General features: G+C 37.0%; 2 protein-coding genes across 6 annotated transcripts; both read right to left on the bottom strand.

Annotated features, from left to right (window-relative positions):
- Window positions 1-432: 432 nt before the first annotated feature.
- On the bottom strand, window positions 433-15799 carry LOC113065225 (lamina-associated polypeptide 2, isoforms beta/gamma-like). Of its 5 annotated transcripts, XM_026236496.1 has the most exons (15): window positions 15498-15799; window positions 6931-7048; window positions 6312-6461; window positions 6085-6227; window positions 4369-4464; window positions 4101-4169; window positions 3878-4015; window positions 3464-3532; window positions 3245-3379; window positions 3047-3139; window positions 2855-2914; window positions 2563-2778; window positions 2350-2475; window positions 1998-2101; window positions 433-1255 (listed from the first exon to the last, which is right to left on the bottom strand). In XM_026236496.1, exons 1-15 carry the CDS (start codon window positions 15732-15734, stop codon window positions 889-891), a joined length of 2121 nt encoding a protein of 706 aa, XP_026092281.1. In that variant the 5' UTR covers window positions 15735-15799; the 3' UTR covers window positions 433-888. The 5 variants fall into 5 exon arrangements, with proteins under 5 accessions (XP_026092281.1, XP_026092291.1, XP_026092298.1 ...); XM_026236506.1 differs by lacking the exon at window positions 4369-4464 and having other exon boundaries at window positions 15498-15798; XM_026236513.1 differs by lacking the exons at window positions 2350-2475; window positions 2563-2778 and having other exon boundaries at window positions 15498-15798.
- Window positions 15800-16137: 338 nt separating this feature from the next.
- Window positions 16138-23432, bottom strand: LOC113065284 (serine-threonine kinase receptor-associated protein-like). The gene is made up of 10 exons (XM_026236526.1): window positions 23229-23432; window positions 22945-23071; window positions 22674-22809; window positions 22499-22580; window positions 18877-18949; window positions 18672-18771; window positions 18432-18569; window positions 18168-18304; window positions 17894-18043; window positions 16138-16835 (listed from the first exon to the last, which is right to left on the bottom strand). Exons 2-10 carry the CDS (start codon window positions 23063-23065, stop codon window positions 16774-16776), a joined length of 999 nt encoding a protein of 332 aa, XP_026092311.1. The 5' UTR covers window positions 23066-23071; window positions 23229-23432; the 3' UTR covers window positions 16138-16773.
- Between the last annotated feature and the right edge of the window lie 2 nt (window positions 23433-23434).

Genomic DNA, 23434 nt, shown 5'->3' with positions numbered 1-23434 from the left:
ACCGCTTTATTAAGCCATATTCTGTCATGTACATAAAAAGTACCTGAACCTTCCAAGCTTTACCTCACAAATACAGAGCACTTTGTAATGTAAAATAAATACATATTCAGAATATTGATTCGTAAGTGTATCAGTCTTAAAAGCAGAGTAAAGGACACGATGGCAGGTGTTTAACTCATTGTCCAGTTCTACTGTTACATTAGTATAAAGATCTTGCAGTTTATTAACCCAAATTCTTGTTTTAAAAAGACATTTAAAATTGATGATTTAAAAAGAACACATTTTTCAAAACTGAGAAAAGTTTTCTAATTTTTTTGTTTTGTTTTTAAGAACTAGACAGTGTAAATCTTCTTGCAAACTGTCAATTTGCAACTCCAAGATACCGAATTAATAAGGGATTAAAATGATAAAAATAAAAAAATTAAAATGGCCTCACATTGCAAAACATTTTATTGAAAATATTTGTATTTCCACAACATACATAAATACTACAAGGGCATCAATGTTAAGATGGATACGGCACCTTTAAAGAGCTACATGTGAAAATAAATGCAAAAATAGTCACAAGTAGACTCTAAATGTAGTTTACAAACAAAGCAAGTGTATTTATCCGACTCCTTCAGCACTACAACTCAGACTCCCGTTCACAGACAGCATCAACATTATTCTGTAAAAGTAAGAAAAGTCACCATTTTAAAATTATAACCAGTTTTTTTTCCCTCTAAACCGGTTCATTTGGAAGAGAACATGAGCTGACATACATGATGCAAAAGCTCTGTATGAATCTATAACGATCTCAGGTAAAAGTCCACAGCTGTTGAGTCACCAGAGAGATGCACTGGCTGAGTGCGATAGAGAGGGCAAAGAGTGGGCCGATTCGCATCACATTCATTTGCTGGTGCTATCATCTGCTCCGCTCTGCCTGAAGAGTCCAACCTCATCGGTCTCCATGGCCTGGTAGACAAAGAACAGGAATCCAGCGACCACACTGAGCAGCAGAAGCTGCACCCACACTGGCAGGCTGCGCCACGCTCTGCTCTTCACAGCAGGGGGCGCCGGGGGCTTGGAGGCGGTCAGAGGGACAGCGGCCACACGTGGAACAGATCGGGTCTCTGTGTAGGATTGGGTCTCTGTGTAGGTGGAGAAGGAGCTGGTTTCTCTGAGCTCCTTAAGACGGAGACGGGATTCGTCCAGCCATGTGTCACCGACCAGGGGCCGGCCGGCTGCTCCTCTGATTGGTCGGCGACAGGTGGCACTAAAAATACATTTGAAGAATTAACTTGATTTAAGCTGGATTCTCTGAAAAGAAGTCTTAATATTTTAGAAAATTTTGCTTCAAGGAAAATTTACCTTGTTTTCAAATACTTTAATAGAAACAAGAAATTTTATTTTATGTACGTAAAAAAAATAAAAATAATAATTAGTTCTGTTTATTTGCAATCTTTTGCTACTTATCTTTTATTGTAACTTATCTGTTGTTTGTGTGTGTGTGTATATATATTCTCATAACTCATTTTGTTCAGAATTATTTCATAAAAAAAAAAAAAAAAAACTCATGCCTACAATCACTTGAATAAGCATCTTTTATATGTTAATACTTATCATAAAGTCAGGTTGATAACTGTCTGAAAAGTTGTTAAGTTGTTATGTACCTAATGATATTCATGAGTTCAATTATATTTGTACAAATAATAACAATAATAGTAAAGAAAAATACAACTTTTTATCTTAAATACATTTAGCAAAATAATGATTGAGATAATTATTAATTGTACACTCACATATTCAAGGTTTAAGGAGAGCAAGTTTTTACTTTGTTTCACCATTTGATACTTTATAATCAAATGTATAGTACCTTAAAAATAGTATAGCTTTAGGGGGCCGTTTTAAACCAGGTTTTTCAAGACTTGGACACCCTTATCAGTGTTCGACCCTAAAACACAAGGCTCCGGTGTTTGATCAGTGTGAATGCTAGAAACCCATTTCCTCCTCCATACCTGATTCCAGTAGGGGTGCTGAGGTTTTCGGTGGGAAAGATCTCTTTGAGCACATCTCTCTCTACAGTCCTTGGGGTCTGATCAATAGCAGACACCTTTTCAACCTGTGCACAAAGACAGAGCAACAAAGATGTGAAAACTGGGGCAGGATAACACACCACCACAAGCGTTGTGATATTGAAAATCCATGTTGACAGCTTTCACTTCAAAACAAAAAGAAAGAAAGAAGTTACATAACACCACAGTCGTGCATAATCTAAGTGATTCTTGAATCCCAAGTTTGTGAATCCCACATTTCCTCATCACCTTTACACACCTTCGGAACCAAGCACCTTAAAACTCATGAAATTACCGTTGCAGACTTTGGCGTCTCAGTCTGGCTGCCACCAAGTCCTCGGACAGAAGTGATTTGGGAAAAGAAAGGGGTGATTTTGGACTGTCTAGTCTTGGACTCAGTCTTTGGTGAGCCAAAGCTCTCCTGATGAACCAACAATGGTCAATTACAATTGCATGCAACCCATTACCGTGTCAAAAACAAATATCCAACAATAAATCAACTGCAAACCTGGGAAATGTCATACAAGACAGGTAGACTGTCCTCTGAAGCCGTATTGGATGCAGAATCCCTAAAAGAAACTGAGTGTGATGGGAAAACCTGTCTTTGGCCATCACAGGAAGGTGAAAGATGGCTCACCATGGCCATCAAGGGTTTGGAAGGTTTGGTTTGACTCAAATGAGACTTTGAAAGCTTCGATACAGTGACAGATTTGACATTCTGAGCCTTCAGAGAAGAAACAAAAGCTCATAAGCACCTAAAATGTATGTTAAAAACAGGTGTGGACTGCCTTGAGACATACCACAGGAGCACGGTTCGCAGATCTACAGCTCAGCATGTCCTGCATACCCTGGCCATCCACCTGAGACCATGAACATTTCAATTAAGATCCTTTATGTTGCACAAATATGCATTTTGAGGCCAAGTAGACAGTACAAAATGGGGATTTAGAGCTAAAAGCAATCACTAAAGATGGACACATGTATATCATCACCTCAACACAAGCAGTGTTAAGCAGGGAAACTAGCGGCTCTCGATTGGATGCTCTAACTGGAGGAGAAGTGATTTCAGCTGCATTCTCATCAAACTACAGAGAAGAGTGACACAAAAAAAAAACAATCAGCGACTCCATTAAACATGACGCTTTCATTCTCAAGTTGAAAGATATGGAAGATTTCTGTAAGGTTGGCACCTTGTCAATGGGAGTGGTGCTATGTAAACCAGATACGGTTGACTGGTAAGGAGAGATGTGATGTTTTGGTGATTCTGACCAGTCAGTCGCAGACGTAGAGGAGCGCTTTGAGGGTTTGGGATCCTTGGGTTCTGCCTTCAATATGACACCATTAGAAACACTGTTGTACTAGAACATGATGCGATTCATATTCATGTGTGAGGTTTCTTCTGGACCTACCAAGGTTTGTGCTTTCATCCTCACCAGAGAAATCGAAACCTCCTTCGCTAATGAGGGCTTAGAAAAATCCTATGAGACATGATTTCCAAACAAACAAATGAGACATGGCGTTCCAAACCTATATGAATTTATCTTGTGTTGAAAACAAAAGATCATATTTTAAAAGAAAGGTTGGTAACCAAATGATGGTAGCCATTGACTTCCATTGTATTTTTTTCCATACTATGCTTCCAGCAACTGTTTGGTTACCAATATTCTTCAATAATCTTTTGTGTTCAACAGAAGAATCACACACACAGGTTTGGAATAACTTCAGGGAAAGGAAATGATTACAAACTCAGAACCTCAATGGTTTTATTTTTTCGTGTCAAACTGAAGCCTCGGACAAGTTTTTTTTTTTAAGCAGAATGACACCTTATCAGTGACAGGAGCCTCATTCAAATCAGGCCGAAATGAGCGGACTGGTGCACTGCGTCGTCTCAGGGATTCAGTCTTGGATGACAGCTTTGACATCCTATCTGTGAGCAAGGGTCTGGGCTCTTTTCTTGCTGCCTTTAATATAAGGATAAAAGCATGTTCATGAGATCAGGATAATAATTTAGGCAGTTGGCACTATGCTAGTGTCATGGCCACCTACCACAGGTCCTGTTCTTCTCCTGTCTTGAGAAACAGAGCCGTATTCTGCAGATGAGAGCTCAGAGTTCTCCTGAAAACACCACACATGCATACAAACCTTGCTTACTATTGAGAAACAAGTATATTATAGCCTTGGCTCATTTGTGAAACAAATTTGAGCTCAACATAACCCGGTCCACCTGTGTGCAAACCCAAATGTGTTTCTCTTTTCTCACCACACCCAGAAACCAGGTGATGCACATTAATATCATAACCACAGCTTATGTTACAGTGTCGTCGCTTGCAGGAACCATCTGATCCAGCCTGCGAGAAGATCTCTTCATCTTTCTCTTTATGTTCAAAACATCCTCCTCATCTTCATCCTCCTACACATTACACAACAAAAAGTCTAGAATTTTCCATGCATGAGTATGGAGCTTATCTGATATTGACATCAGGCATGACAACATTCAAATATAGAGCAGTCATGTGACAACCTGCAGTAGGTCAAATCTCTTCTACACAAGGTGGTGCCCTGGACAGATAATTCTGGGAAAATATGCAGGTGGGGACGTCACATGGGGTGATTAAAAATGGCAACTGTCTGTATTATAGACAAAAGAACTTGAATTTCTTTTGTTCTTTTTTTTTTTTAAAGAGTAAAGGGTGACACAGGATGCAACTATTGTACTGCCTTGAACAGCATGCCCAAACTTGAGCAGCTTTTATTTGAATCGAGATCCTCTGAATGGAAGAAGTCTTTGATGAGAGAATTCTCTTGGCCATGTTTACAAGTGACCTGAATAAGTCTACAAAGAGATGTAAAACTGAGTGAAGTCACACAGGAATGGGAAAGCCAAGCGTGTCTGGAGGTAGCGAGAGAATAAGAAGATAAAAGAGGATTAAAGTCTGGGCCGAGCTGAAGCTAAAGTGAAAAAGGGAAGGGATATGAGACCGTGGGAGTGCTAGCTGTAACTGACATCATGTAAACATCTTCAGTCTGCAGATTTTGCTTCACTTAACACATATGGGATATTAGACAAACGGCCTTAAAGTAACTGTGCTCACTTAAACTAACAGAAGCTGTAGTTTGCCTGTTTGTCAATTTTAAAAGCAAACTCAATTGATTGACACTAATTGGCTTTCATTTATTTATGTGAATGTTGAACAAATACTGTGCAAAGTGACAGGAACTGGACTATCATGTTGTATATTAACAGTAGTGTATATCTACCACCTCGCTCCTGACATAGCTCAACCACTACTAGGGGCTGTTTACACGACAACGTTTTCAGCCAAAAATTGAAAAAATTTTATGCAGTTTGCCTGTTCGTTTACACGACAATGGCATTTTGGGGACTGATAACGCACATTTTTGAAAACGGGTTTCAAATGCAAGTTTTTGAAAACGGCACCGTTATAGTTTACATGTAAACACCCAATACAGGAATCTTTGAAACCGGTGACGTCATGTGCGTGCTTAATACGTGTTAGGTATGTAGACATGCGCAGTACTTGTTTATTTTAAATGGCGTGAACAAACAAACAACAATGGAGTACATGGTAGTGTTGTTGCTGCTCAAGAGTTTGCGAACACTTCTTCGGCAAAGTGTGGATTTACTTTACCAATATTACAATCAACAGCGGAGACGCATCATATACAACATATAATCGTCATTTCCCTACTGGTACCGTTTACTAACAAGGTGACAGCGCCAACTACTGGTCTGGCATACAGAAGTGATTTGGCGGTTTTCGCAGCTCGTTTTGAAAACAATGTCATGTAAACAAGAAACGTAAAACTTTGAACTAAATCACTGTTTTTGACTACATCCTTGTGCTGTTGTGTCTAGTGCTACGTTTACACTACATTTCCTTTGTTGCAGGTAAATGGATTAAACCTTTTGATTTAACAGAGGCATTTTGGCAGATGTACAAAAGAAACAAACAAGGAAAAGGAAAAGCACAAGCAAGCACAATCCACAGGTTTCTTTCTTCCTCCTCACCCTGTGGTGCTGGCCACTGCGTGTTCTGCTAGTCACTGGTACTTTCCCTCTGCTCCTGATTGGTCGCTCCACAACTGGAATCGACTCGGCCTCTACTTCCGGTTCAGGTTCTGGCACAAACTCAGGGGCTGGAGCTACCGTTTCTGACAAACAATCAAAAGAGCATTTTTTGAACATGTATTTCTATAAGTATGTGCTTAAATAAAAGGGATCTGTTTGTCCATTACCTTCCTCCTTGTCACTGTACTGGTCTGAGTCTATGATGCCATTCTGTCTGCCATCTGTCTGAGATGTCTCTGAGGGAGGGGCTACAGTCTCTGGAGGACCTTGATCCAACAGCTTCTGAAGCCTCTTCTCGTAGACCTTCCGAGTGGATGCTGATGTGATGAAGACATTAAAGTCAGTAAAATTCATCACGACAATATTTCTGAAATATATTGTTTGATATATAGCTTTGGCATCATCGGAGGGTTCCGTTCTATTCAGAACAAGCAGTAAGAAAGTCTGCTGCATTGTCTGAAGATCTTTCCAACATCCATTTGTTGGATATGATGACTATTCAGGCCAGAGTTGGATAAACACGCAAAGCTGCATGCTTGGCTAAACTGCTGATTTACTGATAGCCTTGCACAATACCACTGGATTATTCCAGAAGCGAAAAAATGTTGGGTGGTTGTTTTGCAATGTGACATTTTGTGTGTATATTTCAAGTTATATTTCATGAGGGGTATTTCAAAAGGTGCGATTCACACAGCATTTGACTTTTTGGTGGCCCGCTGTTGAAACATTACGATATCTGCAAACATTTACACTTCATGTTGAGTTTGGATCTCAAAAACGGCTCACCAACAATGGGTCCAGCATTCAGGCCATACTTTAGTAAAAGGTCCTTCAAAGCCTCGTTGCTCAAATCAATGACATCAACATCCTCTGGACGGACTTTATCAGTTTTCCTGGTGGCTTTCTGTGGAGAAAAGTCACATTATCTTTAATAAAAGTGAATATAGTGGTTTAGTATTCACATGCACTTTGCTAAGCTTTAGCACTGAATGTGAAAATGACGAAAGCAACAGGTGTCTAAACATGCCCGATAGGCTCCGGATTACACACTGGAACAGGAAACAAGAGAATAACAGTGCCCTGCCTGCTCCGAACACCAAGCTAGTTTTCAAAGGAAACAAACAAGTACATTCTTTACATCCCCTCAGCCCTATATACACACTATTACCTACATGAAAAACCAGCTGGGTGGAGTTTAAAAACAAGCCCTATGAAGAAAACATGTGCCTAGCATGTAAATGCAGGAGCAAATATTTATTTGGATAAACCTATGAAGTTAAATTAGGTGAAATGAAAAATCAATAATGATTATGCAAAGTGCCACTGAAATAGTGGCATTAGGGACTGAAGGCATTGAGAAGAGACTTTTGTAGTGGGACGTAGCATGAACAATACAAATCCAGTAACATTCCATGGAGTCAAGCCTTGCTCCATAAACAACCATGTGACCAAGGAGAAATGGTGAAAACCGTGAAGTAGAGGAAGAGAGAATGTGTTATGAGGGGCAGGAGGAGATTGTGAAGGCGCATGAGCTTCACTTAGGGGCCTTCACGGGGGCTGATCATAATCACAGCATTCCAGCAGGACGGAGGGAAAAGAGCCTTTCCTTATCCACAGGCAACCCCCTCATGCCTATAAAGTTTCTGCTAATGTCAGACTCGGGGGTCTTGCAGGTAAACTGAATTTTAATTATGAAAAAAAAAAAAAAAAACTGACTATTGTAATACATAACCTGGATACAAATACTAATAGTACATCAATAATGTTTACACATTGAGAACGTATTTAACTTTCAATATTCGTGATGCACTGAAATGGATGGTTTCATTCTCAAATGACAAAATTAAAACATTCTTTGTAAACCGCCTCTCTCCATCTATCTTCCTATACACACTTATTTCACTACTGTTGCTTAATTTTGGTCCCTACCACCACTATCCAAAATAAAAGTGAGCATCTGGTTCAGCAGAAGTCAACTCTCTGGAAATTTGCAATAATGAGGCATGATGTTGTTGCTTACTCACAATAGAGTCAATTGTGGCTTTTGCATAACAGTTTTATTGGAACACAGAAAAGCACAATTTGGTCAAAACACTTAATATAAGTTTGAAGATGAGATCAGACAACTAAATGGTCCACAATTCATGCAACTTACAAAAAATAAGAGTGAAGTATACTAGGGCTATCAAAAATAATAATAATAATAAAAAAAATTGATTTTCAAATATTAGTCAAATTTAAAATAAATCCACACAATTTTAGGGGTGCATTAAGGAGGCTGCCTTATAAGCCCGGGGTATACTTCACATTCTGTGTTCCGTTCCACCTCCGCGTCTGCACAGCTTTCAAAAGGTGTCTGCACGGTTTCAAAACAATTGCCTGCAAGCGGATGACGAAAAATGAAATGATGCAGAAGTCTGAAGTATATTTGACCTTTATCAGTGGCGCACGCGATGCAATGACGATGTAAGTTGCATTATAATGTTTTTGTTAGCCCATGTTTTGTTTGTTTAGGCAATTTTATTCATTCTAATTGGATTATAAACATTGTTTGTTTGTTTTATCCAGTCATGTTTTCTTATGCTTTGAATAAACGTGCATTAGCAATATTTTGCTCTGTGCCCTCTTGTGGCCTTAGGAGAGAAGCCAAAAGCTTTTTTCTACCCTAACTGAAATTATGCATTTTAAATTTTAATATAATTCGAATTTTAATATCAGTAATATCAATATTTTTATATTAAATTAATATATTTAATATCATGTTTAATATCAAATCATATATCAGCTATAATAGCTGCTAAAATAGCTATAATAACAAACGTTGGTAATACCGGTATCTATGGAAGCATATGGGTAGCATTATTCAATTTGGGATGTAATATGCAAAATGACAATGCAATATGTAAAATGGCAATGCATTTCTGTATTTACATTTACATTTTCCAATACATTTGTGCAACGTTTGGTGCAAAATGAAAATGAAAATTAAATTACATAATTTTCATTTGCCATTTACTACACCAGTTTTAAAATGTAAAATGAATATTAATTTTAACGCTTTATAAGTTGCAAAATTAAAATGAAAATGTATTACAGAAATGATTAGATATGTCTAACATGTTAAAGCAAAAACTGTGGCAAAATGATCATTTAAATGCTATTTTTCTTAATTGCATTAACACTCACAGTCAAGACACTTACGATTGCATTTTCATTCGGTGTCCCGCAATGAATGTAGCAAAACTCAATGTGCACATTGAAAATGCATTCCGAGCCGATCACTTGTCCCCGCCCTCGCGCCACGTCAATCATTGTGTGAACAAGGCGGGGCTTACAGAAGGTCAGAGACTCAAGTCTCAAGAAGAGGATTCAATCAAGTGAGACAACATGGACAAGACAGTTGGTCCGTGTATGTTTTGATCATTTCGGTTTATGGCTTCAATATTTCATTCGGACTTGTGGGCGGAGCTGAAACGCTGCTTTCATCTGATTGGTCGAATCGGATCGGTTTTCATCTGACAGCCTTCAGCTGAAATGTCTGAAACTACGCTCACTGTTAATTAGCATAATATTTGAATCAGATATAGCTGGGCACATAATTCGTGCTGCTGAGACCTGCAAATTATTTCTAGGTTGTAGTATTGTATGAATATTGTCCCACTGATAAAAACAGTGCAAATAGTTCTGTCCCTTTGGATAACAGTAAAGTGGAAATAAATATAGTTAAATTTATGAAATAAAATTAAATAGGATTTTTTGGGAAGGTAAGTCTGGCCAGTTATACAAGCAACACGAGTCGGACGAGTCTAAAGATATGAGCTGAATTGGGTGAAACATTAAAGTTCTAGTCTGTGTCAATTACTCTCATAATAAATAATAATAATAATGTTAACTGTATTTTTCGGTATAAGTTGCATCAGTCCAAAAATACGTAATGACGAGGAAAAAAACATATATAAGTCGCACTGGACTATATGTCACATTTATTCAAGACCAAGAGAAAACATTACCATCTACAGTCGCGAGAGGGCGCTCTGGGGTAGGCTACAGGAGCACTGAGCAGCATGAGCACTGAGCAGCATAGAGCTAATTTTACTATTTTTATTTAGAAATGTAACTATATTCATTTTTACAATTATTTATTAATGTCACACACACACACATACCTAGTGCCTTATGACTTAAAAGATGAGAGTGGTAAATGTTACAGACATGGAACTGTTCAGTCTATTATTGATTTTAATTTCCACTTCACTGTTATCCAAAGGGACAGAACTATTTGCACTGTATTTATCAGTGGGGCAATATTCATACAATACTACAACCTAGAACTAATTTGCAGGTCTCAGCAGCACGAATTATGTGCCCAGCTACATCTGATTCAAATATTATGCTAATAACAGTGAGCGTAGTTTCAGTCATTTCAGTGCTTCACTCGCACTGACTCTTATTCTGCCTGAAAGAATGACAAGACCGAGCTGAAGGCTGTCAGATGAAAACCGATCCGATTCGACCAATCAGATGAAAGCAGCGTTTCAGCTCCGCCCACAAGTCCGAATGAAATATTGAAGCCATAAACCGAAATGATCAAAACATACACGGACCAACTGTCTTGTCCATGTTGTCTCACTTGATTGAATCCTCTTCTTGAGATTTGAGTCTCTGACCTTCTGTAAGCCCCGCCTTGTTCACACAATGATTGACGTGGCGCGAGGGCGGGGACACGTGATCGGCTCGGAATGCATTTTCAATGTGCACATTGAGTTTTGCTACATTCATTGCGGGACACCGAATGAAAATGCAATCGTAAGTGTCTTGACTGTGAGTGTTAATGCAATTAAGAAAAATAGCATTTAAATGATCATTTTGCCACAGTTTTTGCTTTAACATGTTAGACATATCTAATCATTTCTGTAATACATTTTCATTTTAATTTTGCAACTTATAAAGCGTTAAAATTAATATTCATTTTACATTTTAAAACTGGTGTAGTAAATGGCAAATGAAAATTATGTAATTTAATTTTCATTTTCATTTTGCACCAAACGTTGCACAAATGTATTGGAAAATGTAAATGTAAATACAGAAATGCATTGCCATTTTACATATTGCATTGTCATTTTGCATATTACATCCCAAACTGAATAATGCTACCCATATGCTTCCATAGGTATCACAGTGGGCGTACATCCTTTTCCTTCGCTTTTAAATAGCTTGTAAAAGTGGCAATTCGGCGTAAAGCAATTATTAGTTTTTATGTTTGTTAGAATTTTTCCTCTTTTCCAGGATTTCCTTAGTTTTTAAATAAAATTCATTAATTTTTTTATTCATCAAATAAAAAAAAAAAATAGGTAAATGATTCAAATGAACAAACTAGGTAATTACACCATTTCAAGCATTTTACCTGCATTATGTTTTCTGTTAAAAAAAAAAAAAAAAGGCAACATGGTCATATTAGCAGATAATATTTGCAAGATGATACATCAGTCGGGCTCTACTATTTAAACTTTGCTTAACACCGGTCTCACAGTCAACACCATCAATCAAGGCAAGCCTACTTGTCAATGTAAACATGCAAAAGATGGGTCACATCACTCCAGAAATTACTATATGAGAGACAGATCTTCAAAGAGGAATGCAAACACACACACACACACACTTGGCAGCTGAAGCAGAAATTCCTCAACAAGAAAGTATTTCCTCAATAAAGGGACCAAACCCAATATGAAAACAGCCTTGTGCTGCAACTCCTAGACCTCAAACTTCCCATTCAATCATTTAAGTCAACGGTTTTCCCAATGGGGTCCGTCAGTTGACCCCCAGGGGGTCACAACAGAGTGCTAGGGGATTGATGGAAAAAAATCTATGGAAAAGTGCTTGAACATGAATAAATAAATAATATAAAATAAAATGTGATTAAACTAAAAAAGTTGGTTATGAATCAGGCATGTGATCAGCTAGAGACAAAAAATAAGGAAAACCTTAGCACGCCCCAAGCACTCACATTAAAAGATATTTTATTGTAAAAACACATACCGTCCTGTAAAAAATAAAAAGCAGCATTTAATAATAATGACAACAATACAATATATTATAATAATGTACTATAATACATTATAGTAAAGTATATAGAATTGTTATTAAAGTACCTGCATAAAATTGAAACATTACACCTATTAATGATTAAAAAAAAAAAAAAACCTCTTTTGCTCATCAAGGCTGAATTTATTTGATCAAAAAGAAAAAAATAATAAAATTATTATTTGAAATATTAGGCAAGGCATTTCTTTAGGATAACTCCAGTTTTCAGTGTCACATGATCTTTTGGAATTCATTACAATTTATTTGATTCTCAAGAAACATTTCTGATTATTATCAATGTTGAAAACAATTTTGCAAATATATTAATTCAATTTGTTAATGCATTTATTAGATATAAATCATTTTAAATATCTTCACTCACTTTGGGGCTTCATGCACTATCAATAAAATTACAACATTTCTCTTTCTTTTTATTTTTTAAATCTTATTCAAATGTTTGGGTGGTATCATTGTTTCCACAAAAATATTTAGCAGCAAAACTGTTTTCACCATTGATAATAATCAGAAACGTTTCTTGGTGCATCAAATCAGCATATATTAGAATGATTTCTGAAGGATTGTGTGACTTTTTGTAAACAACAACATATTTATAAGAATTGTAATGATGAATGTGGCGTTCCCAAATTCATATAAAATAAAGCTGCTCAAACCAAGCATACAGGTGCTGGTCGAATAATTAGAATATTATCAAAAAGTTGATTTATTTCACTAATTCTGTTCAAAAATTGAAACTTGTATATTATATTCATTACACACAGAGCGATATATTTCAAAAGTTTATTTCTTTTAATTTTGATGATTATTACTGACCACTAAGGAAAATCCCAAAAATACATACTTTAAAACATACTGATAAACTAAAGTTAAAAATACTGTATTTAAAACTGCTAGTTCATATATAGTTGAATGCAACTATATATGAACGTCATATCACGCGTACTGTGAAAAATTGGCCGCATCTGCGTTTATTGAAAACAGGTAAGTTCATTTATTTGGAGTAAAGTTGAATTGAACTTTTTTTTATATTTATTTAAAATATTATTTATTCTACCATTTTCATTTATTATGTTTTCATAACATTAAAAAAAAAAAAAAAAAAAAATCAATAAAAATTTATATATTTTCTCGACATCTAATTCGTTTATTCATTCATTATATATTTACCTAAGATTTGATCAGTACATCCAATAAAATGTTTTTTTTTGTCTTTCTAATAATTTTAATGTTTATTTTCTGTTATTTATTAATGCTTTTTATTTACTTATGTTATCAGTTTTATTAATTATATATTACATGCAATTAACATTTAATCACTATATTTTATATTACTTATTTATATATTCTAACATTTAGATGAAAGATTTATTTTGACAGTGCTGAAAGCAGCAGTGCCTGAGCACAGGGCTCATATTCTTCCTCTTGTTTACTTTCATTGTTTTAAAATGGTTTTAATTTTAAAATAGCGATTTCAAATTATGCTGCGCTTTATGCATGTGCCCTGTGTCATATTAATGTCATTTTCACTGAAAAATGTGATTCCTAATGCACACAAACTTCCTAGAATTTGAAATCCTAGAATAGAGTGCCCTGCGGGGTTACGGTGTTCACTTCCTTTTTAATTATATTTTTATTAAATGTTTATTTGTGAAAAATACTTTTGTCATTTAAAGTATATATATTTTACACATTTATTTTTTAATACATGGTCACGAACACTTCCTAAATATACTTTTAGGCGAAACCCCACCCAAGCTGCACGCAAATGCACCTGCCTATAAATCGGCCAAATTCGCAGTACAATAGGAAGATGCAGATTTAATTAAAAAAAAAGCCAAAAAAAATGCCCCGATTAATCAATTGGTTGTCGTCTAAGGCTGAATAACCAAAACTAACTGGTAAACTTAAAACATAACTTAAGCACACTGTGCTTATTCAAATTCAGACAGGCCGTATTATAGATTGGAACAGCTCTGGGAATTAAAAAGGAGTAACAAATATTTAGAAACGTGAAAAACACTCCCCTCCCTCTCTAAGAACAGGTGTTTCATAAATTCAGCATATTTTACGAAATGCCAAGGAGTAGCAACATCAGTTTAGATGCATAGCAAAACAAATCAAAGCTTTCTGAATTACTATGGTATGCTAGGTAAACATTTCCACACTATGGATGGATCTTCCCTCATGCATTCATAATAAAGCTGGGGCTTTTACGTTTCCTGTGACTTGAATGGACACGTCTAAAACAGATGTAAAACGGGGATTACACAAAGCAGTTTAAGATCTCCGACACGTTAGAATCTCTGCAAGTGACGCATTTATGATTTTAAACACTTGATTGAAACTCAAAGCAATGAATCAGACCGACGCATTTACGCGGGAAATCGTCGCACGTCAACGGGATGTAGCGTTCGAATCGGTTCTTTCGAACAGTTCGCTTCAAAACCCTGTTCCAGAAATGATTCTTTCAAGGCACCGCGTGTAATGTGATACCTGAAATTTCTGCAAGAAATAATATTACAGTAAGCGTTCAAATAAAGCAATACATACATTTTGCGGTTCAGACTTCATTTTTGATTAATTATACGTGTTTTGATTACATTTTCAGGGATTTTATTGTAGTTTCAAGAGACCAAGTTAGGGTACTTATAAGTTAGCTGTGATTCAGCTCTTAAGTCGTCATTTAAAACCTAAATATAATGCAAGTGATTCAAATGGTAAAAAGATTCTCAATCTTTGGCTAAATGTAGCCATTACTGCAGGTTTTAATCTAATGCAACTAATTAAAATCAACTAACTTAACGTTATTATGTCGAGAGTGTGCTAAAAGTAATACAAATATTTTAAATACGACACCTTTGCAACACTTCTTCAATTCTCTTTTCGTGAAAGAATCGTACAGACCTGTTTGGTAATCTAACTCCATTGATTCACTGAAATGATCCAACTCAAATATAACGATGGATTCGTTCACGAACCGGACACCATTATAAAAGTTGGCCATGCCGGTTTGTTTTCAGTTGTGAGGCATGCACATGGGCAAACCCGGACATTTATTTACTCCGATAATCATAACCTCTTAATTGTACTCGAACAAGCACGCCTTTAGAACATGCACGACTTCATACAACAGATAACGTTAAAAATTCGAATCTGCGAAATGCATCAACTCAAGCTGATTCATTTTACATGCAAATCAAATACAAGTCAAAAATAAAAAGCATTTCCAAACCAGGGAAGCTCAAGTAACCCACCCTGCCAGAGCGGCTGCTGTTGGAGAGCACGGGGGCTGGAGGGAGATCCTCGTCGCTGGAGAAGACATCTGGAGAGCCACTGCTCTTTTTATTCTGCGCGGTCAGATTCTTCAAGTACAGCTGTACGTATACGTCCTTCTTCTGTTCGCCGTTCGGCAGAGCCACATTATGGGCCAGCAGTGCACTTTTGAGCTTATCTTTAGTGAGCACAGACGGGTCCTCCAGAAATTCCGACATGTCTGTTGGCTTGAGCAAGACTCTATCGCTGGCTGACTGACTTCTTTTATGGGATCAGTGACCAACTTAGGAGAGACACTCCTATTGGACGCGCTCCGCAGAAAGAAGCGCTCTGATTGGATGTTAGACTATTTAAAATCACTGGCGATAAAAATACGTCTTGAACCACTTGTTTATAAGAGATTGACTTACCAAATTCCAAAAATTCCTTTGAATGTAAAATAAATATTGCGGTAGAAAAAAATAAATAACGAGGATGAAAAATAATTTTAAAATTAGATTAGAAATAAAAGGCAACTACTGGTGGACTAATAAGTAATTCAAGTGCAGAATACCACAGTATTAAGTTATTTGGTAAGCCTTATATTTTGTGATGAATAAAAACACAAAGAAAAACATTAAATTTGATAAAGGCATGTCATAATTTTATTGGCCAAATGATACAACATATGTTGCAACCAAAGACAACATTTTTTTAAGAACTTAAGTCACGTTTAAGCTTTACGCGTTTACGTATTTCCTAGGCTGTTGTGGAAAACATTGACACTGAATTCACACTACCATTGATAAACTTTTGAATAACACGTTCCTCAGGAGCACTTGCGCTGAGAGATGTTGTCAAACTGAAGATTGAGCTCTTGCATTAACAAACAAAATGTACTGAAAGCACATGTTGTGACACCAAAACAAAAAAACAAAACAAAAACAATCTTAACCAGTGATCACAGTGCTGCAGAAACAGACCGCTTATGAAAGAGCTGACTGGTGTATCATGGGTATCAAAGAAAGAGCAGGCAGCTGGAAGATTAGCATTTGAACTAGCACTCTCAGCTCTACCGCCGTCTCCTGATGCTCTTTTCCACAGTGTGTACATGCGTATTGGTTTGTCTCCACGCTCGGCAGTGCGGTCCGTCTCATGTGAAGAAGGGTGGTGGCACAGCACTTTGCTGGGGTGTGGTTTCCTTGACCCATCCTGTCCCCTGACCTCTCCCGTGATGTCTCCTCCTTCGCCTCATGGTCTTCCTCTTTCTCGCCCAACTCAGGCCTTGATCTCAGCTGGAGGGCAGTACAGCGCTTCAGAGTTCTCTGATGACAGCTCCTCTGAAAGGGACAGAGAGATTTAATGTAGGGTACAGACTCTGATACACAAAGCCACATATAAAGCCTTTTCCTGACCTGGCACTTTCAAATTGAAAATCACTGATAAAATAACTGATATAAAATTGAATTATTGATGAGCAGGCAAGGCAGGATCATGCCATATATTGTAGGTATGACAGCAGAGTGGAAAGAGCATTTCTTCATGCAAATGAGAGGCAAAACAAGCCACTTATCAGCTAATCGCTAAAGTAAAAGGCAGGGACATCTGTCATAAGCCTTTCAAAATCTAACAGCAGTGCTGGAATTCTGCTAGACTTAGTGCTTATATGGCATTGTTATATTTGCCATCCAGCTTGGTTAAATTAAACCAAGCTTTTGGTTAATTAATAGAAGCATATTAGACTGATAAATGTCTACATCTTTTTGAATCATGCATATATATATATGATTAAAAATGATGATTGACTCAATCTTGTGATTATAAATCAATGGCTAAAAAAAAAAAAAAAAATGATTTTATTTAATGATATTAAGAAGAACTATTTTTATTAAGTAAAACAATAAAAATAAGTAACTTTACAATTGTAACATTTAACTGTAAAATAAAAGATAAATATATTACTACTATTACTACTACTAAAAGTTGTTGTTTTTGTAAAATTTCAATGCTTATATTTATGACGGTCTTAATTTATTCATTTTGATATGTTAAACCACCAAACTTTTACTGCCGAGAGCCCTTAAAACTTTTATGTTGTTCACAATGGTGAGTTTACATGTGCTTCAAGTTCTCATTACAAGTTTGGAAAGACGGTTGGAGCATTGTGTGTTTCATACATGTTTTAAGCAACCCAAGCTCAGAGTAGCCTTAACTGCAAACTGAGCTGCTCAAAGACAACTGAAGACACTGGATCATGAGCTGTTTGCATGTAAAAGAATGCAGTGGCATGCATATATTTAATTCAATTGCAATAAGAAATATCGCAATTTTGGTTTCAAGTCTACCACTTGTGCAGCCCTATATGCTAACTGTCTTGACAATATCTATGTAAACTCACCAGGCAGAACACATTTCCACAGGCCGTATGTTTTCCCTACAGCAGTCTGCCACAGACGCAGAGTGCCGTCCTCTGAGCCACTTGCATACAGCTCTCCATCAGGGCTAAACCGCACACAGTGTACGGGCCCAAAGTGACCCTTATATGACTCTGAAAGAGAGACAAACTTAATGTCAAGCATGAACAATATGTTTTTGCTTACAAGCCAATCTATAAGCAGCTTTGTTTTTTGATATTGTAGTTAATTACATGAACTAAGCGACTATATTCCTACCCAATTCCTCTTTGGTGGTGTAGTCATATTTGTAAAGTTTGAAGTCATCTCCTCCAGCCACAAAGAAGTCTTTCTCAGGATGCAGTGAGGCAGAGTGAATAGATGCAGGGGCATCCACAGACTTTATCAAATCCAAACTAAAAAAAAAAAATTTAAAAGAAAACATTTGACAGTTATTCAGCTGTCAATAAATTTTAAGATGATGTTTTTGTCTGATTTAGTCTGCAAGGTAAAATTTGAATGATATGACAGCTTGTCATCTACCTTTGGGCATTGTGGAAAGCAACGGTTTTTCCATATGTGATTACAAGGATCTCCCCATCAGGAATATACTCCATGCTGCTGACAGAAGCATCAAACGACAGAGTCTTCACTGCCTCCTTTGTGTTCTTGTCCCAAAGTCTACACATGAAAGACAAAAACTCAGAATCAGACACAAATATTTATAAAAAATCAAACCAAAAAAATTAAAAGACTTTCTCTGTTGCCATTCTGGACACTCACCTGATAGTTTTGTCATCAGCAGCTGAGAGAATCTGTTGGTCATTGTTACACCACAGAGCTTTCTTTATAGCCGAGGTGTGGCCTGCAATCTCCTGGGGTTCTGGATTACAAATGCCATTTAGCCTTCCATGTCATTTTATCTAAGAAGCGGTCTAGGAATTGGCTTTTGGAAATCAACACAAACCCAAAAAGACACTTTACATACCTGCTTCTGGTTTGCTGAGATCATAGATGCGCAGCACTTTATCATTTCCTCCAGTCAGGAGATAGTTACTGTCCTGTTGATACAACATAAGATGGTAAAAAACGTTCCGTTTAACAAAGTAACTCAACTCAATTGAGTTCAACTCAATTAACAGTGTCCAGAAGCTTGAAATGAATTGACATTACTGAAAAGACATCATTGCTGCTGGTATTTGCATATAAAGTTTGGATTATAGAAATCCAGAAGTAAATTTTAACATTGTTCAGCCTTAGATCTCAACATTTGTGTTTCTGAAATGACTTGAAAGGGCAATGTTCTCGTTATGTACAGTGCTTCACTTATTCCAAAATGGACTAATTTCGTTATTTTCCTCAAAATTCAAATACGTATTTGGAAAGGCATGAAAAACGAATACTGTGTCCTACATAGACACTAAAGCATCATGGTTAGCCACTTTCTTGCAGTTGCCTTCTACATAACAGTAGATACAATTTCACCACAGAAACAGAGAGAGGTAATGAGAGATGACTGATAGGACGATGGCAAATTATTTGCACATCCTGAGCATCACTGACAAACATCTAATCTTGTGAAATGTGTGGTAAATACTGCTGCTCTGTAGTAAAGTAGGCTGTGTGAGAACACGAATCTCAAAAGTGAAAGTAAAAAGAAAAAGTGCATAAGTGATCTCAATGTACTCCTTAATAATAATCCCTGATGCCTGTCATTTATATACAGGATAATTACCCAACTATATAATTGTGTAAGAAAGCTTTTTTCTTGTATATCTCATATTAATTCTCTCGTATTAATTCTTAGGGGTGCTGTAGTACACATCATTACCTTTCGGGAACATCCCTAATACAATACCCCACAATGACAATGCGAAAGTTAGTTTAAAATCTTTGCAAATGTTTTTTTTTTTTTTTTTTTACCACATGTACATAAGTATTCAAAGCATTTGCTATGACACTCAAAATTGAGCTCAGGTGCATCCTGTTTTTCTACTGATCATCCTTGAGATGTTTCTAAAACTTGATTGGAGTCCAGCTGTGGTAAATTCAGTTGATTGGACATGATTGGTTGAAAAGGCACACACCTGTGTCTATATAAGGTCCCACAGTAAGGCGCATATCAGAGAACAAACCAAGCCATGAAGTTCAAGGAATTGTCTGTAGACCACAAAGACACGATTGTATTAAGACACAGATCTGGGGAAGGGTACGGAAAGATCTCTGCAGGATTGAAGGTTCACAGAAGCATATAGTCTCTGTTACCCTTAATGGAAGAAGTTTGAAATAACCAGGACACTTCCTAGAGCTGGCCTCCTGGCAAAACCGAGCAATTGATGGAGAAGAGCTTTGGTTAGTGTGGTGACCAAGAACTTGATGTTCACTCTCCATGATCATATGTGGAGATGGGAGAAATCTACAGAAAGACAAACATTACTGTGACACTCCACCGATCTGTGCTTTATGGCCAGACTCAATCCTCTCCTCAGTGAGGACACAGAAAAAAAAAGCACTTGGAAATTGCAGAAATGTATCTAAAGGACCCTCAGACTCAGAGGAACAAAATTATCTGCTCTGATAAACCTCAATTCTAAGAATCATGTTTGAAGGAAACCAGTCACTGCTCATCACCTGTGGAGTACCATCCCAAAAGTAAAGTGTGCAGGTAGCAGCCTCATGCGGTGGGGCTGTTATTCAGCGGCAGGGACTGAATGACTCCTCAGAGTAGAGGAAAAGCTCAATGCACCAAAATATTGAGATAGCCTTAATGAAAACCCAGTCCTGAGCATTCAGAACCTCAGACTGGGTTGAAGATTCACCTTCCAACATGACACTCGTCCCGCTTCCACTGTCACTTTTGGTAATTGATCATGCTTCCTCGGGGTCAATGGCATGAGTTTTTTTGCTGGATGAAAACCTTGGGCCAAAGCAGGCCAGCTTGGGCTAGAGGAGTGGTTATGAAGCTGAGTTTCTCTGTGTCTAGAGAGCGTCATCGCCATGGAGCATTTCATAAAGCTAATGGCTATAAAACCAGCATTAAAAACTTTAAAAAATACGTTAAAAAAAGTGAAGTGACATTTAGCCAAGTATGGTGACCAATACTCAGAATTTGTGCTCCGCATTTAACCCATCCGAAATGCACACACAAACACACTGTGAGCACACACCCGGAGCAGTGGGCAGCCATTGATGCTACGGCGCCCGGGGAGCAGTTGGGGGTTCGATGCCTTGCTTCCAGGGCACATTTTCTCTGTCATAAGTCTGGTCTCGAGTTTAGCTATGTGTATGTACCCTATGTCATAAACATATAATAATATTTTTTGTTTGGGGGGTTTTATAAAAATATAGAAATGTTCCATTCTTTCTAAATGTGATGTATATAGGCTACTGTGACTACAAATAAACAGAAACAGACTCGACTGAATAAGCAGGCTATGTTCATAATTCTTTATATCGTGTGACATTTTCAATCTTGATTAATTTTATTAATTATGATCAATGTATCAATTATTGTAGTAAAACAGATGCTTTTGGATTTAAATATTTAAGAAAGAATGCAAACAAACGGCCGCTTTTATTATATTTGTTTTGTGATCGCGCTAATTCCAGTGACTTAAAATCTTATTAGTTTTCTGATAACTTCTCTTTGTTGGTGAAATGATGGGGTTTCATGACATTGTTCCTGAGAAGCGTGTAAAGGGCAGGTTTTAGTGAAGCAGTGATATTTTGGCCTCGGTGGTACAGGTCCAAGGCTATTAGCTCCACCACCATTTAAAGCACTGGCCCGACAGTGGAAAAACAGCTAAAGACCATTAATCACACAGACTTCTAGACAACTCTGTGAATGTCCTTGAAACCTAAAAAAAAAAAAGTATCTATCTGCCCCCCCCCATCCAACCTGACAGAGCTTGAGAGGTGAAGAGCCGAGGAGAAAAATGTCAGATAATTGCCAAATTATGATTATAAAAGCTTCAAATCATGCCCAAAAATATTTGAGGTTGTAACTGGTGTCAAAGATGCTTCAACAAAGTATTGAAAAAGGCTTTGGATACTTATGTACATGAGATTTTTCCTTTCTTTCAAATAAATTTCAAACAAACTACTTTCACATTGTCATTATGGGGTATTGTTTATAGAATTTTGAGGAAAATCATTTAACCTATTTTGGAATAAGGCTGTAATAACAAAATGTAGAAAAAGTGAGGAGCTGTGAATACTTTCCTGATGGACTGTATTTCTAGTGTACTTAAAATATTTAATGAACTAAACTAATAAGTATATATTTAAAAATAAAGTATTTCACTCATAGAAGAAATTGAAGTACACTTCTGTTTCTAAATTTTGCAGTCTGATTTTTTTTTTGCTGTTTTTAAATGTTCAGCCTGCATTTACTTAATTACAAATACAGTAAAAATCCCAATTTCATGAAAAATTACAATAAAAAAACTATTCTATTTTAATTTATTATTAACATTGAAAATAACTTTTCTATCTTAATGTATCTTTAAATGTAATCTACTCTTGATAATTCCTCATTATCACACAATCCTTTAAAGATCATTCTAGTACAGCTATCTTGTAAACATCTGGCTCTCCGCATCAAGTATTACCTCTGTGAAGTTCACAGATTTCACAATGTGCTTGTGCGCCAGGGTCAGGACCTCATCTCCAGTGACAGCGTCCCATACCTTTCTGTCATATTAAAACAAATAAATAAAAAAAGTAATATAACATCTCATCAATATTATTAAACCCGTTTCATTTTTTGTTGCTGCTTGATCTTACGCTGTAAAATCTGCTGCGGCTGTAGCTGCTTTTGTAGCTTCTTTATTCAAGGTGGCACCCCAGACAGCACCCTTGTGACCCAAGAACGTCCCAATCCAGTCCCCTGTGTCTCCCTGGCGCAACATAGGTTTGCCATCTGCAATTTTGGATTACCAAAACAAAGATTCAGATTGATTTTACACTCAATTAACCCATAAACAGTCACTTACTGCAATTATCACTCATTTTTCATATTTAATGGGTTGGTTTTAAGATTCAAAATCACACCAACCTTTACAAGCGCTAATGAGGAAATATCCATAAGGAGTTATTCCACTGAACGCCAGATCCACAACAGGTCTGGTGTGACCAGAGCAGGTGAGAGGAGTCTGTCTCATAGCCATACTCACCATGGAGGCCTAGAATAATGACAGGATACACTTATGGACTATATCTCAGACACAGCTAAACGTGTATTAATAATCAAGATCATGTCTACAAACAAGGTATTCTACACATGACAGAACAGATGTGCTGGCTAACACAAGCTTGGCTAGTCAGGAAATCAGTCATTACCTTACAAAAACAGCAAACCAACGACACACACCAGTACTTTGTGGACAGATTACGTGTCGGGGAGGATTGTGGAGCTCAGAGCTGCACTCCCAGCTACAGCGCTGTGCCACCAGCTACACGAGGTGTGTTTGTGTGAGTGTGTGTAAGCTAAACTCGAGCCCTCGCTAACGCTATAGTCAGGAACATAATGGAAGCACTAGTGTGCC

Source organism: Carassius auratus, chromosome 4, assembly GCF_003368295.1.
Source record: "Carassius auratus strain Wakin chromosome 4, ASM336829v1, whole genome shotgun sequence".
In the NCBI taxonomy this organism is placed as follows: domain Eukaryota; kingdom Metazoa; phylum Chordata; class Actinopteri; order Cypriniformes; family Cyprinidae; genus Carassius; species Carassius auratus.
The sequence above is the reverse complement of the archived record's forward strand: the minus strand, read 5'-3'. Positions and strand labels throughout refer to the sequence as shown.

Excerpts from the sequence above, each read along its gene's own strand:
- LOC113065225 (XM_026236496.1), bottom strand. The coding sequence starts at position 15,734 with ATGTCGGAATTTCTGGAGGACCCGTCTGTGCTCACTAAAGATAAGCTC. Across the intron at positions 2,476-2,562 it reads TCTTGTATGACATTTCCCAG|GAGAGCTTTGGCTCACCAAA; the intron begins GTTTGCAGTTGA and ends TTGGTTCATCAG. Across the intron at positions 1,256-1,997 it reads AGCACCCCTACTGGAATCAG|TGCCACCTGTCGCCGACCAA; the intron begins GTATGGAGGAGG and ends ATGTATTTTTAG.
- LOC113065284 (XM_026236526.1), bottom strand. The coding sequence starts at position 23,065 with ATGGTGAGTATGGCTATGAGACAGACTCCTCTCACCTGCTCTGGTCAC. Across the intron at positions 18,305-18,431 it reads GCTTTCCACAATGCCCAAAG|TTTGGATTTGATAAAGTCTG; the intron begins GTAGATGACAAG and ends TTTTTTTTTTAG. Across the intron at positions 18,044-18,167 it reads CACCACCAAAGAGGAATTGG|AGTCATATAAGGGTCACTTT; the intron begins GTAGGAATATAG and ends TCTCTCTTTCAG.